This window comes from Haliotis cracherodii, unplaced genomic scaffold (assembly GCF_022045235.1).
Source record: "Haliotis cracherodii isolate W230 unplaced genomic scaffold, xgHalCrac1.p SCAF_8, whole genome shotgun sequence".
In the NCBI taxonomy this organism is placed as follows: Eukaryota; Metazoa; Mollusca; class Gastropoda; order Lepetellida; family Haliotidae; genus Haliotis; species Haliotis cracherodii.
Genome location: NW_027266341.1, coordinates 57,497,123 through 57,521,590, shown reverse-complemented (window position 1 = coordinate 57,521,590; position 24,468 = coordinate 57,497,123). Strand labels below are relative to the sequence as shown.

Genomic DNA, 24,468 nt, shown 5'->3' with positions numbered 1-24,468 from the left:
ATGAATTGAAGCTACTCTTTTGCCGCATGCTGACATAGGTTATTCAGTGTACTCTCAAAGTATCAGAACACACAGATGGAAAAAAACAATGTAACTTCACATCTATGAAAAATACCTGGTGGTTTTAAGCAGGACATTCATATGTTTTATTAATAAAAGCGACAGAACCCTTCCATAGCAGAACTCTGCTGAAAGCAGAGTCGATTACAAGATTCACACTCCATCATGAGCATGTGTTTATGAATCCCTAACAAACAGTGATGATACCAAATGTTCGTGAAAAGGTGACTTTCTTAATGCATTATTCATTGAGTCCGGTAGACACGGTAGCAATAGGGTTTTCCGACAGCACAGGTTGTGTACAAATGTAAGGATAATGATTAAGAAGATGTATTTTTGTAATAAAATGTCAAGTATATGACTACCTCAGATCAAGTCACATGAGTAAGTGAGTGAGTTGGGTTTAACTCCGCTTTTAACATTATGCCAGTTATATCACAGCGTGGCAGCTTAATGTGGGAGGAAAGCCCGAAGTGATGCAGGTCTTAGACGTTTATAACTTCGGTGAAACCCACGAGCACGGGTATGGTGCTGACAAACCTAGAAACATATTCGGGGCGAACCGGAATTCGAACCCACAATCATACGTTTCTTGCGTGCAGCTCTGCACAACGAATCGCGGCGCTTTAGACGACTTGGCCACCCGTGCCCCCTCAAGTCACATGAAGAAATATTATCATAATCACTCGGTATATACGTTCGTTCACTTGATGTCAGCATAAAATAATACAATCCGGAGACAATAAGTAAAAATTGTCGCACTTTAGCTAAGAAACAACAACCAAATGCCACAAGACTTGCTAAAAGAAGAGTTGATTTTACGATTCAGAATGGATCACGAGCATGTATTTATGAATCACTATCCAATAGTGATGGTACCAGGTGTTCGCGAAACGGTGAGCGTATCCTGCCCCATCGGTGTCACAAACACATGCAAAGGCAAGTTTAGGGTACATGTATGTTTACGAGTGACACGTACGTCTCCTGCGTGCTGGGTCGCGATGTTTACACTGATCCCTGATACCCAAGATACGATTTCTACCTTTTACTGTTGAAAACACTTTTGATGTACCTGAATTCTTTGTGGCTTTTTTGTATCATTATCTCGTTTTCCATGTTCGCAATAAATGTTTTCTTCGCACAAGTTTTAAAGTTACATTTCTCATGTGATGTACAGTGACAAAACACACCCTACTCAAACCAAAAAACAGATGGACTTTGAGGCATCCTATGCCTAATACTTGAAGCCCCCATTGGTGGTAACAACAAGAATGTTTGCCCATTCTGTACTGCCCATTCTGGGTTCAATCTGGAGGAGTTGGAGTGTGTGATTTATTTCCATTACAAAGCGAGGAATGTGTGTCTAGCAACACGTTATGCTTCATGTCAATACAATTGCACACAGGTAATTAGTATTATTGTAGCGTGTGTACTGAAGTCACCATGGCCTCCTTGCAAAGATGTGAAGAATAATTTTACGAACAATACCTGTTAATGCCAATCAATAGAATCTTGGGATCACAGTTTTTAATTATAACTTTGAAATGTTTGGAGAAGCTAATAAGAGTTAAATTCAGAATCCAAATTGACGTGATATCGAAAATCTATGTAATTATCACATCAATCTGTTACGGAACATTCAGAAGTATGCATAATTATGGCCCTGACAAAAATTGTTTGCATAAATCATTTGCATGTGGCGAAGAAGCAGTTCTGACTGGATGCAGATTTCAATAAACGTTCTTATGCCTGTGGTTAGGTTACCGTTTATAATGATAACCACACATGGAGGACCGTTAAGTGAAGAGGGGTAGGGTAGACGTTGATGGAGGTGAGAGGAGACTGATGGGGGTGGCGGGATGGAGTAACCACTTTGAAGGGTTGAGGAGTTCAGCATAGCTGTTTTATGTAGTCAAACTTAAATCAATCAAAATTAATTTCACATCACATTAAGAAGCTGAATTTATACCACAAGAAGCTGTCATTAGCATTGGAGGAGAACGCGTGTTGAATGCTCCATTATTCCCCTGTTGTTCGTATCATATATTTTCTCTCTTAAGTGATACGTGTTGTTATCATTATACACTCGTAACAAGTAAAGAACCCCACGTTAAACTGTGAAACAGCGAGTAGATAAACATATTGTTTTGTTGTGGTTGATATATATACGACCGTAGTTAAACGTTTATCCTCAACAAAATGAAAGACTGTCTTACCTAGCCCAACATAAACAACCCACAGCACGAGGAAGAAGCTCTTTACTTTCTTGTGTTATGCGACTCATTTATTGTTTAAGTATTCCTCTTGTAATACGCCAACTTCACACGATCACTTTCTCTCTAGGGAAGTTTGTTCTCGTCACTGATGACTTGTCTCACTTCAAGACAACATGTACTACACAGGCATACAGTGATTCGTCTGTACTTGCTATTAGGAGCGATTTGTTTTGCACAGTGAAACCCCGTTAATCTGTACTGTGCGTTCAGAATGAAATCGTCCGGATAATCACATTTCTTGATTACCGAAACTTTAATACTGCTTAATGTTACTTTTATATACAGCTACATGTACGTGGGCGTTCGTCACATATGGTCGTCACAGCTTGTTTTCCGATATAAAGGGGTTCCCTGTTAATTTTCTGTCGTTTACATGTTTACGCATCAGTGACCAAAATCGTATCCAATGAAAATCCCATTTTCACTTGTACCATATGTTCGCGTCATTGTTCAGATACAAAACTTGACTTGCCTTTGCATGTGTGTAGGGTAACTTGACTTGCCTTTGCATGTGTGTAGGGTGACACCGTTGGGGAAGGATACGCTCACCTTTCGCGAACACCTGGCACATCACTAGTTCACAGCGATACATACACATAATCATACTTATGATATTGTCGGCATTGTACAATAGACTCTGCTCTTTTAGATTTTTAATTATTGAAAGGGTTTTGTCGCTTATATTTACAACAATGTCACCTTAACATCAAACGTTTATGTGTTAGTTCCATGCATTCAACCCTAACTCATAAGAAAGTCTAGAGAGTTTAAATGAAATGTGTAAACTCCAAACATAGGCTGTGACTCACGCAGGCAAACAGATACAAAGTCAAGGACTTCAGACAACCTCTTATGCCTGATACCGTATTCGACATAATAAGCGCCCAGGGCGCTCTCAAAATTAGAAATGGGGGCTCTTATTAGAATTTTGGTGAAAAACAATAGAGTTGAAAGATCGTATATTTCGTAGCTTGTGCTGACAGCCTGAAATGATACAAAAGAAAAGTCTGTGTGTATTAAAACGACAGATACATGCATATGTTGCCCATAAATCAGGGTGCATATAACACACGAGTACTATACACGAATAAATACGTCTTGTGTACTTTGATCAATCGGAAGGAATTGGAATTGTTCCAAGCCAATATATTAGCAAATATCGCAGTGGGCGCTTATGAGAGCGGGGCGCTTATTACGTCGAATACGGTATGTTTTAAAATATCCTTGAAAACAAGCTGGTGCTGATGAGTAAACAGGATCCGTTGATGAGACATCACCATCTTGCCAGATAACAACTTAGCGTCATAACGTAGGAGGATGTACATGATTAATACACGATATTATCATATTTCTAATCTGTTGATACCAAACAACGATATCGTCACTGTATTAGATATCGGCGTATGACTATTGCACCCTTCAACAGAGAGTTTACTGGCTCGTACAGATCCCTTGGCTTTCCAAGGCTTCTCTGAAACCAACACCTAGATAATGCATATCTTTTGATAGGACATATATTACCACTCTCAGATAGGCTTCTATTTACAAAGCCGTGGGCTCTTTGTCAGGTCTTTTTGGTCACGCTATACGAAGAACAATATTCAGTGTAACTACTTTTGAGAATAACATTAATAAGTAATAAAAGCGACAATGCTATTTCCATAATCATAATAAATCACTGCAGAGTCCATTGTACGATTCTTACTTATCATATATATGTTTATGAATCACTATGTTCATTCATATTCATATTTCTTTATGAAATATTGAAACGTCAGCAAAACATCAGTACGACCTTGGTGTGCATGAAGGTGGGACCAGTGTCCTAGTGTCTTTGACGTCGCAACTATCTGAGCAGAGTGGCGTTCTAAAAGCGTACCCTAACCTGATTATGTTTCTAGGTCTGTCAGAACCATGTCAGTGCTCTTTGGTTTAACCAAAGTGGTAAACCTCCAATTCTGTCATCACTTTCGGCTTTCCTCCGATATTAAGTGAGTGAGTGAGTTAAAGTTTATCGTCACATCGGCAATATTTCAGCCATATCGTGACGATCCGATATTAAGCTGTCACGACGTGATATAACTGAAATATTTCAAAACGCCGTAAAACCAAACTCACTCACTTACGTGAAGACCATAACGACATAACGTTTTCGTGGTCCTTGTCGAAACCAACAATTAAATCTGTCCAGAACACATTTACTGATTGCGAAACATTTCGGCCGAAGATAAAGTGAACAATGAAGTACAACAGGAGATGGTATTATGCCAACATCAGATTCCGGATGGGCGTTCGATTCAAAAGAACCTGTGGCATCTCTGCTTTAGCCATCTGGTAATCCTGACCTGACTCAGGAGTACTGCTGTGCGGCTCCAGGCAAGGGAAAAACAAATTGTGTGATCGGCGAGTGCTACCGGTAGAGCAGGACATGTTTACCCTTTTCGCGAACACCTGGTGTCATCACTGATTTTCAGTTATCAATTCATACGCTATTTTGCCTTTCACGCCCAATGGAATCTGTTTCAGTGAATAATCGAGACTGGTTACTCTCTGGCGTCAACCTTTTATATTACATTTTCCATTGTGTGACGCGTGTACGTTATAATTATTCGCATAGTCCGTTGACACACGGTGTAAGTTGTTCGGCCAGCTGCGTATGATAGAGGAAATGCTACAGTGATGATGGCCAAGACATTCATATTCTTGTCATTTTGTTGGACCACGTGAACGGGTATGCTTCGGACTCTCTGGTCCAACCCATGTTGAACAGATCCGAGTACAACCAAGAGACGCAACTCGGCGCAGCGAATTGGGGCATGTTTGGCAATGTGATCAAACAATCATGGCAAGATAGATTAACAAACTAAAATCTTCGTAAGCCCAGGTTGATTTAGGGTGCATGGAGTTGATAAATCTGTCAAAACTACTTATGTATAACCATAGTCAAACGTATTGGTTCATCTGGCATACGTCATATTAATACACTATACATCAATGAATTGAGTTGGCGGTTGTTACTGATATAGCTTCATGTATGTGAAAACAGTTGTTGTACTGACTTTGTGAAGTAATCACTGTATTGGGACTCGTGTGGATTTGCCTTTAAGACTTTCTTTTTTCTTGTTTTCTTTCTACACACTACATATCTCTACCTTCCAGAAGGCATATAACCTCCTTTTGCCCCCTAAATGTGAGATAATATAATGTACATTTCTCAGTGTGTTTTTATTTTTATATAAATGAAACAAAATTAGTGTTCTCTTGCTATTATTTCTGTGAAAGCAGGCCGCGCCCAGATAAAACGACCTGCCCTTCAGTTATAACATCTACGATTGACACCCTCTATATACACAGTATAATCTAAACGAGAGAGTAAGATGCTAACAAAGTTCCTGCTGCCTTGGCAGAGAGGTCCGAGTTCATTTTGAGGAGATATTAATAGAGATTCCTACATTGTAAACTGGGTTAGCACACTGCGCATACACGCCCGCTAAGATAACACCAGAAGCAGTCGTTATGATAACAGTGTTATAGATGAAACATTACAGATCAATGCTATTAGGACTAATGAGAAACCACAAGCGTGCATTTACAGAAACCCTCGATTCTACTTAATCCTTTAACAAAATAACGCGAGGAAACATTGCGGTCCTGTGTGCTAGAGTTTCCACAGAGCAGTTCCAGATATTCCCCAAATCAGATAGCAATGTTTTTCTTCAAACTTGAGTCTATTCATCTGCTGGTACAGTCAATACTGGAAAATAATAGGAAAACATTGGAACTACAGGCAGTGTTTTATCAACTTTTTAGGGAAGGAAATTGGTTCGTTATTGAATCTTTGTAACCATGTTCAATCTTTCAGGATAAAAAAAATACTGGACAATCAGTATACAATAACAAAAAAATGGTTTCATTTTTATTAGAACAGCACATTTGAAGTACAATGACCCTTAATTTCAAATGGTACTTTGTGTATCAGTTATGTATATGCTTTACAGCTTATGACCAGACAAACTGGTAAGGCATAAGAGCAAAAACTCGATGCGATGACACTGTGTCAACCAAGTCATTTGTCTTTATCAGTTAATGTTTGTGTGTAGAGACTATGTAATGTTGTCATACATTTTAGTGTGACGGTGTCAAGATCATTTGTTTAATGTGTCTTTTTTCTGCAGTTGAATTCGAATGTCAGAATGTTTGTCATTGTTACAACACCAGAAATATGCATATAAAACAATACGGTACAGATTTCCTTTAACACTTTCCTATCGACACATAACACCTTGTATCTTTTCATTACCGTGCTACGGGTAATGCCGGACCCTTTTCACGAACACATGGGGTCATCACTGATTTTCAGTGATCTCTTCATATATTTTCACCGCTCTTTTGCCTTTTACGCAATGGAATTTGTTTCGGTTGATAATCGAGAATGAATGTTTTCTGACGTTGACGTCGTATATTTCACTTCATCATAATCATAGATGGCCGATTAGTGACGAATGCTTAAAATGGATCAATAGGTCTGATAAATTTAAGGATTGACTAACCCTGATACTGAACGCCGCACTCAGCAATATTCCAGGTAAAGGATGGTAGTCATTAAATAATCTAGTCTCACGCCTTCGAGAACGATGACATATACCAATTCACCGAACCTGACCACCCGATCCACTAAGTACCCTCTCACTACCAGCATATGTTGCTAGGGAACTGTTCTGACCAGAACTTTCCACCGAGTGATGCTGAACCCCGAGAAACGGTTGAAATGTTTTTTTAATATGACACATAGCATATATATTGGGTTAACTACCACTTTAAAACATGCTAGAGGTGTGCTGATCACATGAACAGAACCTTTGATGACAGTTACTGTAACGTTAAAAACAGTTTGTATGAAGAAGCACATCATGCCAAAGCATTTGGAATGTTTGGTGATTACCAGGTTTCGGATGTAGGTGAGCGACAGGACCTAGGAAGTCAATGGTGGAAGGGTTGGTATCAGTTTTCAGTATTTTATATATTTGTTGACTGACGTTAGACACTCCTCGGCGGAAGTACCGTCTGAAAATAGTCTTTACGATGTCTAAGAAATACAACCTTTCTCTCACAGACCATCTGTCTATATCTTTCGCCAATAAAAGTTCGTTCTTCAAGGAAAACATACAGCAATAACATAAAAATAATGACTAAACTGTTTTGGATGAATACGATAAGAGTTTGGGTTTTGGGGGGCTTTTTTAAATATCTCCATAACTTCCGTCTACTAAGGCAGATGCTGTCATCGTTTCAGTCAGCAATGTGCATAACATTTTTAACTTATTTGACCTTAAAAGCGCCGCCCCCTCCCTTTCCGCATATCAGCTTTTCAGGTAAAGTAAGGTAAGATACATGTTATAGACCTAATGTTTGAATACCAGAAAAATACGTTCTGGTGCGACTTGAAAACTGAGTTGTATGTCTTTCCGATAAAGCTGTGACATTTTGATATCCCTCAAGAAAGGACGTATTATTCATCAATGAAGCGGTTGCGTGGATAGAATGTCTAGCCGGACAGCGAATCCCATCGCCGCGTCGTAACGAAAGACGAACGATGGCACTCGTCATTGCTGTGCCTGGCACTCGGTATTAATAGCAGGAAACAATGTTGAATCGGCTCGGAGTCGGTATACTGTGTCTGCGTGAGGTATATCCATCCATGTTAAACTGCGGTATGGCATCTTCGTGAGCCAGCACTATAAAACCGGCATAATTCCGGACAAGTACAAGCAGCCACACACACACACACATACATGCACGTCGTTCATAATCTTGAACGCGACGTTAAACCCCATTTCACCCATATCAATCTTCTCCTTCTAACTTACCAACTCACCTGGAAAGCCAGATGGTAAAAAATGTGGAAGATAAGGTAGAATGGACTATAAGCATGCGTGCATACATACAAGAATGAATGAGTGGGGTTTAACGCCGCCCTGAACAATATTCCAGTTACATCACGGCGCGCGTGCAAACGTAATATGTGATTAAAGCCCAATGTGATTTAGTCTCCGACGTTTACCAATTTGATGAAACGCACCAACTGCCAATGATCATAATGAAGTGACTGAGTGAGTTGGGTTTAACGCCGCTTTTAACAGTATTCCAGTTACATTCCACGTGTCAGTTTAATGTGGGAGGAAAGCCCAAAGTGATGCAGGTCTCAGACGTTTACCACTTCGGTGAAACCCACGAGCACGGGTATGGTGCTGACAAACCTAGAAACATAATCGGGGCGATCCGTAATTCGAACCCACAATCATAGGTTTCTGGCGTGCCCAAAGGATGCAACTCTGCACAGCGAATCGCGGCGCCTTAGACGACTGGGCCATCTGTGCCCCTTTTACAATAAAGCAGAATGTTGCCTCATTCGAACACACGACCACAAGCTTAAAGCCAGCCTTAGAGATGCAAGTGAGTCCCCTGTGCGCCCAATGCATGCAAAACTGATCTACTTACAAGTAGATTCCCAGCCGTGATATTGCTGGAATATTGCTAAAAGCGGCGTAAAACCGTACTCACTCACTCACTCACTACAAGTAGATTCGAACATGGTCACGTGTGTTGTCATCATCTGGAATCAGTATCATCATAATAATTTGTAAGTGAAGAGTGTACGTTTTTTTGTAACCTTTTTGCACAGAGAATTTAATAACCATAGTCATAATACCTTTTACCAGATTTGCGCGGCGAAGAACGACGTTGAGGAAGTGTAATGAACTTTGTATCATATCGACGACTAAATGAAAGTATTTAGATGAATTAATTTCCTGCCAATACACATGAGATTTGTATGGTACCACTGAGCTCTTTAGTAGAGAACACAATTATTATTGTAATCTCTTTTTTAACAAAATCCATGTCCGTACGTTATTGTTTTAATATTTAGAATTGAAAAATTAATAACATCTGCCAAGTTGTACAAGTATTTCAAACTTGAATTATGTGTTTGACTCTTGCTCAAAATTGTTTGATCAAGGGTACAACATTCAAGGGTACAACATTCAAGGCCTCAGTTAAGCTTTGAAAAAGATTTATGGTAGAAATGTTGTGGACATTTCAAAATTTGACATATCAGTGACACAAATGAAGTCCGATACAGTTGCCTATTTTGACTTGTACCATATGTTGGCGTGTTTTGTTCAGCTGAACAATTGACTTGCCTTTACATGTGTTTGTAACGGGTGCCACCGGTGGCGCAGGATACGCTCACCTTTTCGCGTACACCTGGTATTATCACTATTTGATTCATAAACACATGCTCATGATATAGTCTGAATCGCACACGCTACTCTGCTGTGAGCAGATATTTCTTATGAATATGGAAAGGGCTTTGTTGCCTTTATGTTTATTGGAATAAAGACACACAAACGGGGGGAAGTCCACTGACTGAAGATTAAATTGATTATACGATGCCAGGATTCACAGTGCCAGGAAGAATTCCTAAATGGGCGGCACGTGATTACATGTTACAACAGGTTACAAAAGAAGCATTGCCGAGAAATAATTTCCCCGCAGATCATATATGAATGCAATGGGAATGTTTGTGGGCGACTGACACATTCATGATGGACAATTATAGGCGATAATTTATGCCATAATCTTGTAAATCGATTGAATTGGTTGCAAATTACTTCAAGCTAGCACGGGGGATATCCGTAAAGTTCTAACACAACACTGATCTGCAATGAATAACGACAGTGCTTTTAAAAGCATCGGTTGTCATGTGTCTGGTTACTTCGAAAACTCAATAGATACATACGACTTCCAGTGCCCAGCTTATCTCATAAGGTAGCGTTGCACTAGTGCTAACAGGTGCTAACCTCCCTCTACGCAGTTGGTCAGACACGAAGTGGGTGTGACTCTTCCATGTGCATCTTGCATGACGTAGTGATTATAGCCAATGAAACACCGTAATTTACTAACTAAACAACGTACAGGCTGTACATGTATAAGTGATGTCAGTTACCTGATTGAATCGTTCAGTATACTCTATCGGCACTGCAAGACGATTGGAAATTTGATGAAGCGAAAGAGATAATTGCACTGATTGTGCCTCCAGATGCGATCTCTCGGGAACTCTGCTTTAAGGGATTCTGTGTTACTAAGAAGCTGCAGTAGCGTTCTAACTTCCCCATCCCAAGCACAGATGTGGCGATAATCACACCTGCCAACGAGGAGTGCTTTTCTTACATACACAATAAATGAATGGGCTTGAGAAGATGCGACTCGATGGCTGAGATATCATCAAGCAGCGTTGTGGCTTCCCCTAGCGGTTTGTGTTTGTATATTGGTTTACGTTCCCGCTAGTTTGCCAGAACATGTTAAAGCACCAGCGTTGTGAAGCTCTAAGGTTGCCAGTGTATCGTTTGTGATCATTTCAGGTCCTGATGGTTAACCATCACTACAAGAGGGCCTATTTCTCATAACCATCCGCAATCGGATTCTCGCATACTCGCGCACTAAATCTTGAAAGAAGTGCACATCTCAAGTCTGAACGTAGCGATAGCTAGTTCAGCTTCCACTGTATCGCTAGAACGTGATAACTGAAGTGTGAGCTGTACCTAAGGAAGATATTACATCAGCAAGGATGGACATGCACAGACTTGTGGCTTGTGTTGTCCTCGGTGCAATCATAATCCACGGCGTTGTATCTGTTGAGAAGAGCGTAAAGAGGTAAGTAGTTTAGAGATGGTCTCTTTCTTAGTGTAGCTCCCTATACAAATGCCTACTCTTTCCCGTTATCTTTGCCTATGTGATGCAAAGGCTTGGATAATTTCCTTTTGACTTGCTTGTTAAAGGGCAGTATGGGGCTATACATCACAACTTGATTAGATCACTATTTCGATTATGCATGAAGATTTTGTCTCACCATACCGCGAATTATTTTCCTTTTTGTTTGTTGAATGTGTATGTAACACTTAATCCCTACCAGCTTTTAAAATATGAATAATGCTTCGTGATTTACAGTCTGTTGCTTATCTCAACCTGTTTCAGAAGAATTTTGTTTGTCAGAATTTGAGCTCCACCAACTTATGATTTTATCTCAACTTGTTTCAGAAGAATTTTGTTTGTCAGAATTTGAGCTCCATCAACTTATTAGAGCATAAATCTGTGTATACCCAACCGACAGTGTGACATACGTTTCTGTAGTTTCCAATTAGCCCTTGCACTCATGCCAGGCCCCGCTGCAACTGAGCTGTGAGGTTGATGTAGACTCGCTGCTTTCATGTCACGATGCAAGACTAAGCCTTCCTGAGCCACGTGTAATACCTCGTACAACATCAATTCTTACAGTTATCCATGTACATAACCCACATTAATTGCACTGACAACCTACCTTTTGCATGGTGAACTAACACAGAGCATATTGCTGAGCATGTTGAAATCCTTTTAGTCGGTCCTGTGCTAGTCTTGGATCCGGATCCAGAATCACAATAGCTCGGGATCTCCTTTACATTTGGTCTATGCAAAAGAACTCACCCAGCAAACCCGTTCCGATATCAGCAGCGAAACCAATGACAATACCACAACAACGGAACTAATAGCCGGGGTGATGTCTGTACAAAGGTCAAGGTCCAAAGATGGAAAAAGCAAATGAGAACGTCGTGTTCAAGATTATTGCACATGTAGCGACGTACATGTTCGTGTGTGTGGCTGCTTGTACAAGTCCGGACTAATGCCGGTTTTATTATGCTACCCCACTAGAATACAATGCCGCACTTTATCATGGATACCCCACTCAGACACTTTATACTGCCTCCGAGCCGATCAGTTCTTGTTTTATGCATTTCATGCCGAGCGCCAGCCTGCCTTATATCAAGTACTATCTTTTAACGTCTTTTAGTATGACGCGGGCATCGAACACCGACCTTTCGTTCTTCTAGTAGACGCTTTATCCACTAGACCACCTAGGTGGTCCTGGCGACACATTATGTTTTGTCTTTCACGTGTTCTTTAAAAATATTATTTCAAAATAACTTTAAGGTACATCGAACTGTACTAAGCAGTAAAACTGTTACATACGAGTACGATCGTATTGCAGAAACAAGAGTAACCATGCATCATGTGGTAAAATATAGTACGAACATCATCAGGAATTTAGCTAAGGAGAATAAAGAGGCAAACAGATACCAATCCGTCTGTTAATTTCAGTCTCTTAAGCACAAACCCTTTACTCTCTTCAAAACAAGAAACGCACAGGTCGCATGTAGTTCATGGAACCTGGCTACACAAAAAATCCGGTATATAAATTGGATATGTGTTATTGGAAAATGTCGGTGTCCTGATATTCGACAAACGGTGCGTAAAACGCAGCCATTGTCTGAAACATTGTTTTCACACTTGTTCATAAATGTCATGAAGGAAAACAGTGAAGCAAAATGCACGTGCAATTTATGGCATTCGTAACTTGTGGTAGTGGCTATAAAAAGGCAAGCATAAGCCAATAATTTGTAATTCAATTGTCAACATTTTTCAATGCCGAGACTTAGCGCTGTCGATCGGAACATCGCCATAGGACGTATCCAAAGAGGGGAAACCGCAGTCTTCTGTTGCACGCCACTTCGACGTCCACCACAGCACCATTTGCCGCCTTTGTGGCAACTGCAGACCGTCCGAGAACCGGCCGACCAAGAGTTACAACCCCTGCACAGGATCACTACACTCGATTGTTCCACCTACGTCATCGCAATTGCAGGACGCATCCCTGGTTTGAGGAGGTTATCGGACCAGACTGTCAGGAACCATTTTCGCGAGGCTGTAATCCGAACCGGATGGCCAGTTATCGTCCCTGTTTTGCAACATATCCATCGTCAGCGACGCTTGCATTGGTGCCATACCTTACAGCCTTGGAATTTGAGAAACTGGAGACGAGTGTGGTTTAGCGATAAATCACGATTTCTGCTTCACCGGCGAGATGAAAGACATCGTGTTTATCGTCGTCGAAATGAGCGTTTTGCCCCACATTGTGCACGTGGATTCGACAAGTTCGGTGGCGGTAGTGTCATGGTGTTGGGGGCCATATCCTACACGACGAGATCTGACTTGGTTGTGGTTCAGGGAAATTTGACAGCAAATCGCTACATGAATCAAATTCTTCAACCCCACCTTCTTTCAATCATTGACCGCCATAGGGAGCTGTTTATACAGAACAACGCTCCACCACACACAGCTCCTGTCCCGGTAGACTACCCTCATTATGCCACCATCAACGCTTTGCCCTGGCCGTCGAGAACTCAACATCGAACATCTCTGGGATGAACTTGATCTACGAGTGCGCCAACGTCAGAACAGACACTCCCAAGACTGGCCAAAGCATTACGAGCAGAATGGCGCAGAATTCCATAGGACAAAATTCGTACACTTACCCAGTCAGTGCCGAGGAGATGCAGAGCCGTGATTGCTGCCCGGGGCGTTCACACGAGATATTGAGTTCAGCGCAATCTTGTGGCCTTATGTGACATGACAATGAACAGTTTTCAATGTCTTTGTACAACGACAACATGTGACTATCGAACTCCAAAATTTCATATTTCATATAACATTAAATATATCTACTTCATTAGGTTCAAAACATTTACTAAAAATCTACCTGTGCGTTTCTTTTCTTAAAGAGTGTATTTAACTCAACGTAAGGTAATGGCATAGTATGTTTCGTATGCAATATTGTCGAGCCTTCGTTTCCATCTGCAAAAATAGCCCATTAAGAATTTATGTCAATACATTTCTGTTTTAAATCTTTTCCTTCCTTCGAACACGTTCTAGCATTTCTACAAAAAACAGATCGAACAATAATTAATATTTGCATTCCCAGTGCAATGTCTATTTTATGGTGAACCGCAAACCGCCTCTGTGATCTAAATTACAATTGAACCTGTAAATCAATAACCAAGAACTCCCCTATGTTTGTGATCCCCTGTTATACAAGACAACACCGAGCAGCCTTTGTGGATAAAAGTATTTATCCATCATTTACATCAACCACACGCAATCACCTGGATCCCATCAGTAAGTTAATTTTGTCATCAATATTTTTCCTGCTCCTTTAGGAAACCATGAGCAAGGAATGCAGTTCTTTCTTAACGTAAAGGTTATATTAACGCAATCTTAGTTGCTCAGGTTGTTTGTTATATTAGAGTGGAATGGATTTGATATGTGAAATTTATTATACTGTTTGAGTTGGTATTCATATCTGAAAAGCGTCTGTTCAGTAATACTAGTACCACATACATATAGGTACTCAATGATACAATCCTTATCCGTATCCATATCATTATGTGGCGCGCAGTACATATATAACGTCAATGTCAGAGAATACCCAGCTTCCATACCCTTATCCAACAAAACATATTCTATTCGGTGTAAAAGGCTAAAGTGAGGTAAACATTATATGAATGGATAAATGAAAATCAGTGATGTTGCCAGATGTTCGCTTAAAGGGTACCAATGTCCTGCTCTGTCTATAGCACCGCTATAAAAATGTATGTGTTTGTTGCCTGACCGTACTTATACTGATAGTAAGCAATACTAAGACACGTAGACATTGGTCGGCAATACATTTCAACATGTAATGCGTGGTACCTGAGGTAATCTAATTTCTATTTTATTTATTAAGATATCCGTGACATTGTCTCCTGGCATACCACACGCTTCCAAATCGTCATTACAATAGTGGAGCTTATAGCGTATGTCTGGACGTTGTAGTTAGTGCCAATGTTAAACGGGGACATAGTGTCTGTGCCATGTGGATATTAATCATGAACTGTTGTATTGCTATGCACACACAATGTGTGCGTTAGCAGAATGGTAATGTGTTCTAAAACGGCTTTAATGAAAACTTAATGGAACTGAATATAAATTTACTTTTACGACCTTAATGTTATCATTGTGTATCTGTGATAAAAATGAAGAAACATTATTATCACTTTCAGTAACCATGGCCCACTTTTGCAAGGACATTATTGTAAAACATAGAAACACAGTATAAAGCTTCTCACAAATGAGCAAGTACAGAACCGTTTTATCAACATTATAATGTATTTCTTGGCTAGGGCTTAACCCAACTATAAATGATACAGACCGACTGAGTACATAACCCTAACATCTGGTTAAATTAAAATGCATCTACCAGACGTACATTTGCTATTTACGTAGCTTAAAAAGAGAAAAAAGATAAACGAACTTTTAACTACTGGTCCGTCGGATAAATGTGTGCTATCTACAGTGAGCTGTCTTCTCATTGGCTGCTATCATCTAGACAGAGGGTTATCTGCCCTCTCGTGTTCTTCTCGCGTTAAGGAGGGTCGTTTAAATGACAATCGAGATGATAAGAATATGTTTGCCAGAACACGGTTGCTGATGTTGCTTTGAGGATTATTGGTACGTTCCACATTCCTATCCAAGCTTCCCGTGGACGCCATATTGGGAGCAGATGGGTCAGAAATGCACGCTTGGTTTGAAAATTCCACACAACACACGCTCTGTTAGATTTTGTATTACACGAAGACAGGAAAGATCAGATATGTCAGAACTGTGTTCAGGCATGAATCCGCTCGAGCATTTCTATTTTAGTATGTAGAACGCATTCAAAATATCGCCCTTCTCATTTACCACCTAGTTATCGAACAGGGTCACTTTTGGCAGAGCATCATTGCTGTATTTCGTATCAGTTATGTGTTATTTTGTAAAACATAAACACCGATATTTTTGAAATATCAACCTCAACAGCCTAAAAATGGTTTTAGTATGTTATTTGACTTTTTTAGACAAGAGTTCCAATTACTAGGACATATCTGTAGTAGACACTGCTCTCTACCCTATTTACCAACATACCTTTAAAGATCCATTATTAACATTTAACAGTTTTAATACAAACGGTGACACGAGTGACCCAGTCATCTCAGGCAAAAATCGGCCGTGGTCGTGTCAGAATACCCTGATCGTGGACTCAAATATCAGATTCACTCCAATAATGATCCTTGGACTGTAATCATCTGTCACCAAAATGGTAACCGTTTGCGGCCTGGGTTTCATCACATTCAGACCCGTGAAGATCTGTGATAGAATAGGTCTTCAGCAACCCATGCTTGTCGTAAGAGGCGACTAACGGAATCAGGTGGTCTGGCTCGCTGATTTGGTTGATGCATGTCATCGTCTCCCAATTGCGTGGATCGATGCTCATGATGTCAATCACTGGATTGTCTGGTCTAGACTCGATTATCCACAGACCGGTGTTAAACAACAACAAACAAAAAAACACGCATCACATTCAGCTGTGATATAACTTAAAAAGTGTCAAAATCGGCGTCAATCCCAACACGACCCGTGAAGATTCGGGGTAGAAAAGGTCTTCAACAACCCATGCTTGCCGTGAAAGGCGAATATGCTTGTCGTAAAAGGCGACTAAGGGGATGGGGTGGTCAGGCTCGCTGACTTGGTTGATGCACGGTCATCGATCCCAATTGCGTGGATCGATGCTCATGATATCAATCACCTGATTGTTTGGTCCAGACTTGATTATTTACAGACCGCCGTCATTATAGCTGGAATATTGCGGCGTTAAACAACCAACCAATCCCAACACACTAACTTACCCAATTGCTTTTCTAAATTCTGTTACTACGGTGAACATCTGACACATCTCAGTGTACATACAACAACACATGACTGTCGACATAGGAACACATATCTGTAGCTCGCTGATGTAGATTCTTCTATCAGCTGTTGATCCCCACGGCTTCATCTGTACAGATATGAACATATGTTTTTCAATATCGGGCAACGGCATATTAGAAAATGATGACCTTCATCTGCGCTACTAATCTCATTCCCGTCTTCTTGACAGAAGGCATGTCAATTACGTTGGTACCATTTTGGTGTTTCTTTCTTGCCTGCACTAGGCTTTGGTTCACATTGGAAGGATTAAATGAACAACAATGGTCCACTGAGGTCTACAGTGTGTTTGCATCGAGGTGACAGACTGACAGTAATGTAATCATTGTAAAATGATGAGAGCGCGCGCGCGCGTGCGTGCGTGCGTGCGTGCGTGCGGGTGTGTGTGTGCGTGCGTGCGTGCGTGCGTGCGTGCGTGCGTGCGTGCGTGCGCGCGCGCGCTCCAGCCGAATTGGTTTTAAAGAGATGTTAGATGGCACTAGATTCTGGAAATATTCCCGACTTTTCTTTCACAATCCCAAATTTGCTCAAACATGTTATATGGATTGGCGAAATGGATTCCACATTAATAATAACATGTATAGCACAACTATGACAGCATTTACTGCAGAAATGCACGTTACGTATTAATTACCTGTCACAATTGTACCCATGAGAGGAATATAAATGATATATGTTGGTGAGCGCTGTCCCATTTACGCGAACACTCTTCAATCCAAAGCTACCTCAATTGATTTGATTACAAAAAAGTGCAACTTTCTCCAACAAAGCTTCGTTCAGACTCCAGGTCATAAATAAGATGATAGACCTTTATCTCAGACGAGTAAGCATAATACCATACATTATCCCGCACTGATCTCCCTTGAACCCATTGCTCCGCTGAACCCACTATTCCTTATGTAACTTAGTCATCCGACAAATAGTTACTGCAATACACATTCAGACGCATTGACGGCGACGTCTACCATCTACATTGGGCCTCGATGAACGGGTTTGCAAGAGTTAAATACACAACGGCAACGACAGATAATAACAAGTCTCGATTATCCGCCGAAACAGATTCCAGTGCATGTAGCAGTGTAAATAGCAATGGATCACTGCAAATCAATTATGCCTTGCACTTCCCCACCACGACCATTCTCTTGGTTTGGAGAAACAGACAGATAAAGGGGTAGTTGGATATGCAATTAGGTATAGAATCGTGTGCAGTGACACGAGCCAATGCTAACTTTGTCGTTTTAACGTATATGTATATCATGATATGAGGTGAGGTGAAATTGGGTTTAACATCGCGTACAAGATTATTGCACTTATATAGCGACGTGCATGCACGTGTGTGTGTGTGTGTGTGTGTGTGTGTGTGTGTGTGTGTGTGTGTGTGTGGCTGCTTGTACTAGTCCGGACTGATGCCGATTTATAGTGCTAGCACACTAAGATACCATGCCGCAGTTTAACATGGATACCCCACTCAGACACAGTATACTGACTCCGAGCCGACTATTCCTTGTTTTAGCCCCTTAATGCCCAGCGCCAGACAGGGTAACAACAAGTGCCATATCTTAACGTCTTTTGGTATGACGCGGCCGGGGATCGAGCCCCGGACCTTCCGCTCTCAGGGCGGACGCTCTACCACTAGACCACGGAGGCGGTCTCATAATATGAACGTGCCTACTGAAGAATGAAGAAAGACGAATGTTTGGACAATGAAAATACATGCAATCTATTATTCAGACATATTTAATTTACAGTAATGGAATTACAATACATCATATACCGAAACACATTGAAAACGTTTTACATTTGATATGTCCAGGTATGACAATGTGAATTAGGATCCAAACTCAGACAACATTATTGCCATGTTGCATGCCTTCAATTATCACCATCACCTACCAATGTCTTGTTTTCAATCGGTTCGCTGAAAATTGTCTCATTATTTTAATAAATAATTTCAGTTCATCAATCAGAGACAACAGAATTATCATGAACACGGAAGGGAGGAAACATGTTAAAACATCGCAAGGCTTTTATGACAAACATCCGGCAAAACTCCATTGTTTTGTTCATCTTTACAGGGCAAACAAACACAACGACGAAGGAACAAATGCATAAAACTTGACACAAATCCGACAACTGTAACGGGCTCGTGTTTCTTGAAAAGGAACCAGTGTCACGTTGGAATACACAATAAAGTCCCTTTGTATGGCAACGCAGGCAGTAAACGTGAAGCTTGTGGGTCACGTTTCTTTGATGACTTGTTTGAGGATTGAAAAGCATCAAAGAACCCTGTCACGACCTGGTTCATGCTGCAGCTCTGAAATAAACATTACAGAGAATTCCAATACCGGCAGGGCAATGTTCGCGGGTCCATACTGCATACTAACAGCTGTATTATACCCTTTGTCAGAACAAATGCTTTGACACTTTACTCTGGTCGTATAACACAAGCCTTACATTCCGCGAGAAACTGGTTTCTTTTTCAGTTTCCGATGATATATGTTTCCAAAGAGGCCAAAAGAAGAAAAGCCGTCGTATTTCGGTCAGCATCGACAGTAATACTGCAATAATGTTAGGGATCACTGCTATGGACCTTTAAAAAAAATTAACAAGATTTTAAGAAAAAAATATACAGTATAAACTTAACATGTGACAAGCAGTGACATGTGACTTTGATAAGCCTCCTATAAGCTTAACGCCCAATAAACAATCATCACGTTAGTCGGAAATGTGGATATCCATCAAACAGGCTGACAGCTACATCGATTTTAGGGCCATATATCGACTCTGACACTAATGCTAGCTGCCGGGAATGGAAAGCGGTGTCGATTTAGTCGTTTCTTGGGCACAGAAGAAAACTTTAAGCAACACATTTTGAGGCTTCTTTTGTTTTTGTTGTATGTTTTTGTTCAAAAGACGTGTCAGTTGCTCGGGGCTTATGGTTCAGGAGAATCTTCGTGCATAGGAGATGGTTTTTGAGCATTTGATGTCAGTGAAACAGAACTCTGAATTACTTTAAACATGAATTAGATACAGATAAAAAAAACTGGATTAACGAACCTTTCACACATTGATAACCTCACGTTTTTATCTAACTGATAGAAAAATCGTTGGAAGAGGTTGTTCTTTGGCGTCTACATTTCACAACCTTCGAGGTGCAATCGAGCATGCTCTTTCTGCAAAGATTTCAAAGATCGTCATACGACTCTTGCACAAACAGTGTTTGATCAAGGTTACAACAATCAAGGCTTCAGTAAAGCTTTCAAAAAGGTTCAAGATAGACGTGAAGGACATTGACAAACGTGACAAATATTATATCCGATTCTATTCCCCTTTTTTTGTCTTTCACCATATATTCCCGTGTTTTTATTTTTCAGATAAACAATTGACTTGCCTTTGCATGCGTTTGTGTCGATGCCACCGGTGATTCCACCTGGTATCATCACTTTTTGATAGTCATTCATAAACATATGCTTATGAGAAGGTTGGAATCGTACAATCGACACTGCTTTCAGCAGAGATTTCTTATGGCCAAAGAAAGGGTTTTGTCCTTTATTTTATTCACTGTTTATTTCAGGCGTTTGCATGACGAACAGATGACAATTCCTATGATATTAAAATGGTTATGTACAGTACCTTCCACGATGTATTAAATTGTGCATACTATTTACATCTGCATTGCAAATCTTTGCTTTACAAAAGTAAATATATTATACATCAAAACCCCATAATATGGACAGCAATATTCCCGGAATCACTAATTTTGAGGATTAATGCATCATGGAAACGGGCTACAGTCATTGTATTTACTTTTTATTATTATGTTATACATTTATATACCGTAGTATCTGCTCAAATGCGGTTTTGTTTCTTCACCGACCAGTGGATCCATTTGCATTCCAGTTATTCTCAACTCCCGTGGAGGTATACAACCCGATCTGCCTACGGGCGCGAGAGGGTTTTAGCATCAACCGCACCAATCGGGTACCCATTCCCTGCTGGGTGAACAGAGGCACATTTGAACTAAGTCACTTGCCCAGGATGACACCACATATTTTGACACTTGTGTTTCGGGTGTATGTACGTATTCGTGTTTCCACCATCTGGTCATCTACCATCGGACGAGTGGGTTCTTTTGAGTACAAAGAGTGCAGTATTAAACTACTTAAAACAATTTAAAGAACACCCGATTGGGTGTTCTTCAATTCCTCTTGCGTGGTATGTACATCGGGTTTCACTGCAAAAATCGTTAGGGTGGTTGCGGACCAATGTGGTTCATTGTTCACAAATTGTTATAATATTTTTGCCGTTCAATATGTCATCAGTTCTGTTCTACGACAGTGTTAGAGCAAAGCACTACAATATGAGAGACAGTATTGATCAACGGAAATAATGGTCTTTTTATTTGTATATAAAAGAATAGGTAATTACAGTGAGTAGATTAAGGAGCATACTTTTGTAATGAAGATTTTTATGTAGACTTCTTTCAGATATTGAATCTAATAACCAAAGCCTCAATTCCGAGCACTAACGACCATAACAGAATTACCATGAGAGAACCATTCAGTTGTTATTACGAATGATTATAACAAGCCTCTTGCTTAGGCCATTGCACGTAGAATCACTCTACCATTACGTATTGTGTGGCCCAAACAAAACGACCTCCTACGTCTTCAGCACCGTGGGCCATAAAACAGTCTCAGATCACTCAGCCAGGTTGAACGTCATATTGTGCAAACATAATCTAATGACCGCGTATTTATTAGCCAGCGTTTTTCAACTGTCTTGATTCATGCAATTACTCACATGGTAGAGTTTATTATCGTAATTGATTTGAAGTTTACTACTCGTTTTATGATTTTGCAAGGTTCACGTGTGATCGGTAGAGTGTCAAATCTAGTCATTATTTGATTAACTATTGTAATGTCATTTTAATCCATCAGGTTGGGAAACACGTAAATAACTAGCATCATTACCTTTCTCTATCGTCCACCTGATGTCTGGTCCAGAATCGATGCATTACCGGCCGCCGTCCTATGCCAGGAGTATAGGCACTGCTGTGCGATCAAATACTTACATATTTATACAAATTGTATGAGTGGCGAGTGCTACCGGTAGAACACAATCATGCTTTTGACGAACACCTGGTGTCATCATTGATTTTCAGTCATCCATTAATATAATTTCCAGCACTATTTTGCCATTTACGTCCAATGAAATCTGTTTCAGCAGATAATCGAGACTGATTATTCTCTTCTTGCACTGATGTGTTATATATGTTTTAGTGTAGTGATCTTAATATTACCGTAAAGTTCATGAGTGAATGACATTTATTGCAAATCGGTTAAGAATCGGCTAGAATTAGAACTATGCCTTTTTATTGACGTAAGTTGATGAATACACTGAACCATAAAACCAGAATCGTGATATCTATTGAATACTATTTTTTCATCTACTTGATTTAAGCATTATATCTGAGCATTACAGATGTACAGACCATCCCTTTATGACGGAAGCAAATGTACCACGCATATAAATGAACATGCCATCATCATTCTACACATAGTGTTGAAGGTATATATTAAGTCCTGGGGCGTAGGGGTAGCCTAGTGGTTAAAGCGTTCGCTCGTCACGCCGAAGTTCAGGGTTCGATTCCCGACACGGGTACAATGTGTGAGGCCTATTTCTCGTGTCCCCCGCCGTGGTATTGCTGGAATATTGCTAAAACCATATTCACTCACTGTAATATGCCCTGTTTCCATAGCCTACCGTTCCGTTGGTTTGTGATCACTTAAAAGATGACAATGACATTTCGAACATATGTTCCAAATCAGCGCTGCCAGATGTTCGTTATCGAAATACTTTTGTGAATTGGAAACAAGGTTCGTTATCGGTAGGACAGGACACGCTTACCCTTTTCGCTAACACCTGGTGTCATCACTGACTTTCAGTGGTCCATTCATATAATTTCCACAGCTATTTGCCCTTTACGCCAAATAGAAACTATTTCGGCAGAAAATCTAGGCTGGTTATTCTCTTGCATTGACAATTGGTATTTACCTATATGTGTTCTGCTGTCAGCGGTGTCTGCATCGCATATCCGGGATCCCTACTTTCAAAGGCTGTATGTTTGGGCATATCAACGAATGCAATATTATAAATTAATATAATAAGTGTTAAATACACTATTGTAAAACGTTTGCAATAGTATACGGCTTGTGTGATCAACACATCACCTCTATAGAAGTTCTTGCATTATCAGACTTGATACCAAAACCTAACACGTACATGTGTGTCATTACCTAGTTTAGTGAGATGAAATCGGGTTTAACGTCGCGTTCAAAATACTTTTACTTGTATAGAGACGTGCATGCATGTGTGTGGCTGCTTGTACTAGTCCGGACTTTTGCCGGTTTTGTATTGCTAGCTCACTGAGATACCATGCCGCAGTTTAACATGGATACCCCACTGAGACACAGTATAATGACTCCGAGCCGACCAGTCCTTGCTTTACCACCTTAATTCCGAGTGCAAAAACAAGTACCATCTTATAACGTTTTTAGGTATGAGGCGGCCACGGGATCGGACCACCGACCTTCCGCGCTCAGGGCGGACGTTCCATCCACTAGGTCGCGGAGGCGGTCCACGTCAAAAGGACTATCTAGGTTAGTGGAATACTGAGGAAGGTATCAGGAGGTAAAGGTAGGCAGTTCTGATTATTGCCTGATATAAAGTTAATAAACGGCTTCTCAATGTAAAATCACATGTCTCGTTACATGAATTATCATTATGGAAAGTAAACATTCTTATTGACATCTTGTTATCGATACTGTCGATAGTGAGCAGTATCAATGTCAATTATTGATATCAAACTTACCATCGATACACACAATTGCATTGGTAGTTCGATCGATTGTCACACATCAACGTTGCCCAACCGTTTATTCTACGTGAACGCGTAATAACGATGAAAAACAATGTTATTACGTATACACGTAGCAGAAAAAGTGCCAAAGCCATAATTCAAATCAACAGTGTCAAATGAGACGGAAGTGAAAAAATCATAAATCTTCATTTTACATGGTTAAGCGTTGTGATAAAAGTGAGGACAGCCATGTTTCACTATTTAGATTAAACAACTTAGGATGATAAAGGCGATGAGATTCCAGTTCGGATCTCAGTCATTTGTAACAGATTCCAGCAAACAGGGATAGGCGATGACAAACAAATGCACAATCATACAAAACAGTGTGATCGATGACACCCGTGGATTCCGAATTGGTCGAAGGACTTGTTTCACATCTTAGCACAAAGACCATCGTTAATCTATGTAAGGGTGGGATGATAGTCGTTTGCTGACATCCCTTCTGGAATGAGACGATGGACACACCTGGTACTGTGGTATTCTTGGTAGCGATTTTTC

General features: G+C 40.4%; 1 protein-coding gene across 5 annotated transcripts in view; it reads left to right on the top strand.

Moving 5' to 3' along the window:
* The window catches only part of LOC139449597 (glycine receptor subunit alpha-1-like), a 72,018-nt gene that overhangs the window by 9,627 nt on the left and 37,923 nt on the right, over positions 1 to 24,468 (top strand). For 2 of the 5 annotated variants that reach the window (XM_071231063.1, XM_071231062.1), the window contains exon 2: positions 23,609 to 23,710. The exons of 1 other annotated variant lie outside the window; for it this stretch is intronic. In XM_071231063.1, coding sequence (XP_071087164.1) covers positions 23,609 to 23,710 — 102 coding nt within the window. Of the gene's footprint in view, positions 1 to 10,147; positions 11,052 to 23,608; positions 23,711 to 24,468 lie in introns of those variants that run through there. 2 more of the 5 variants (XM_071231064.1, XM_071231066.1) reach the window with 2 other exon arrangements.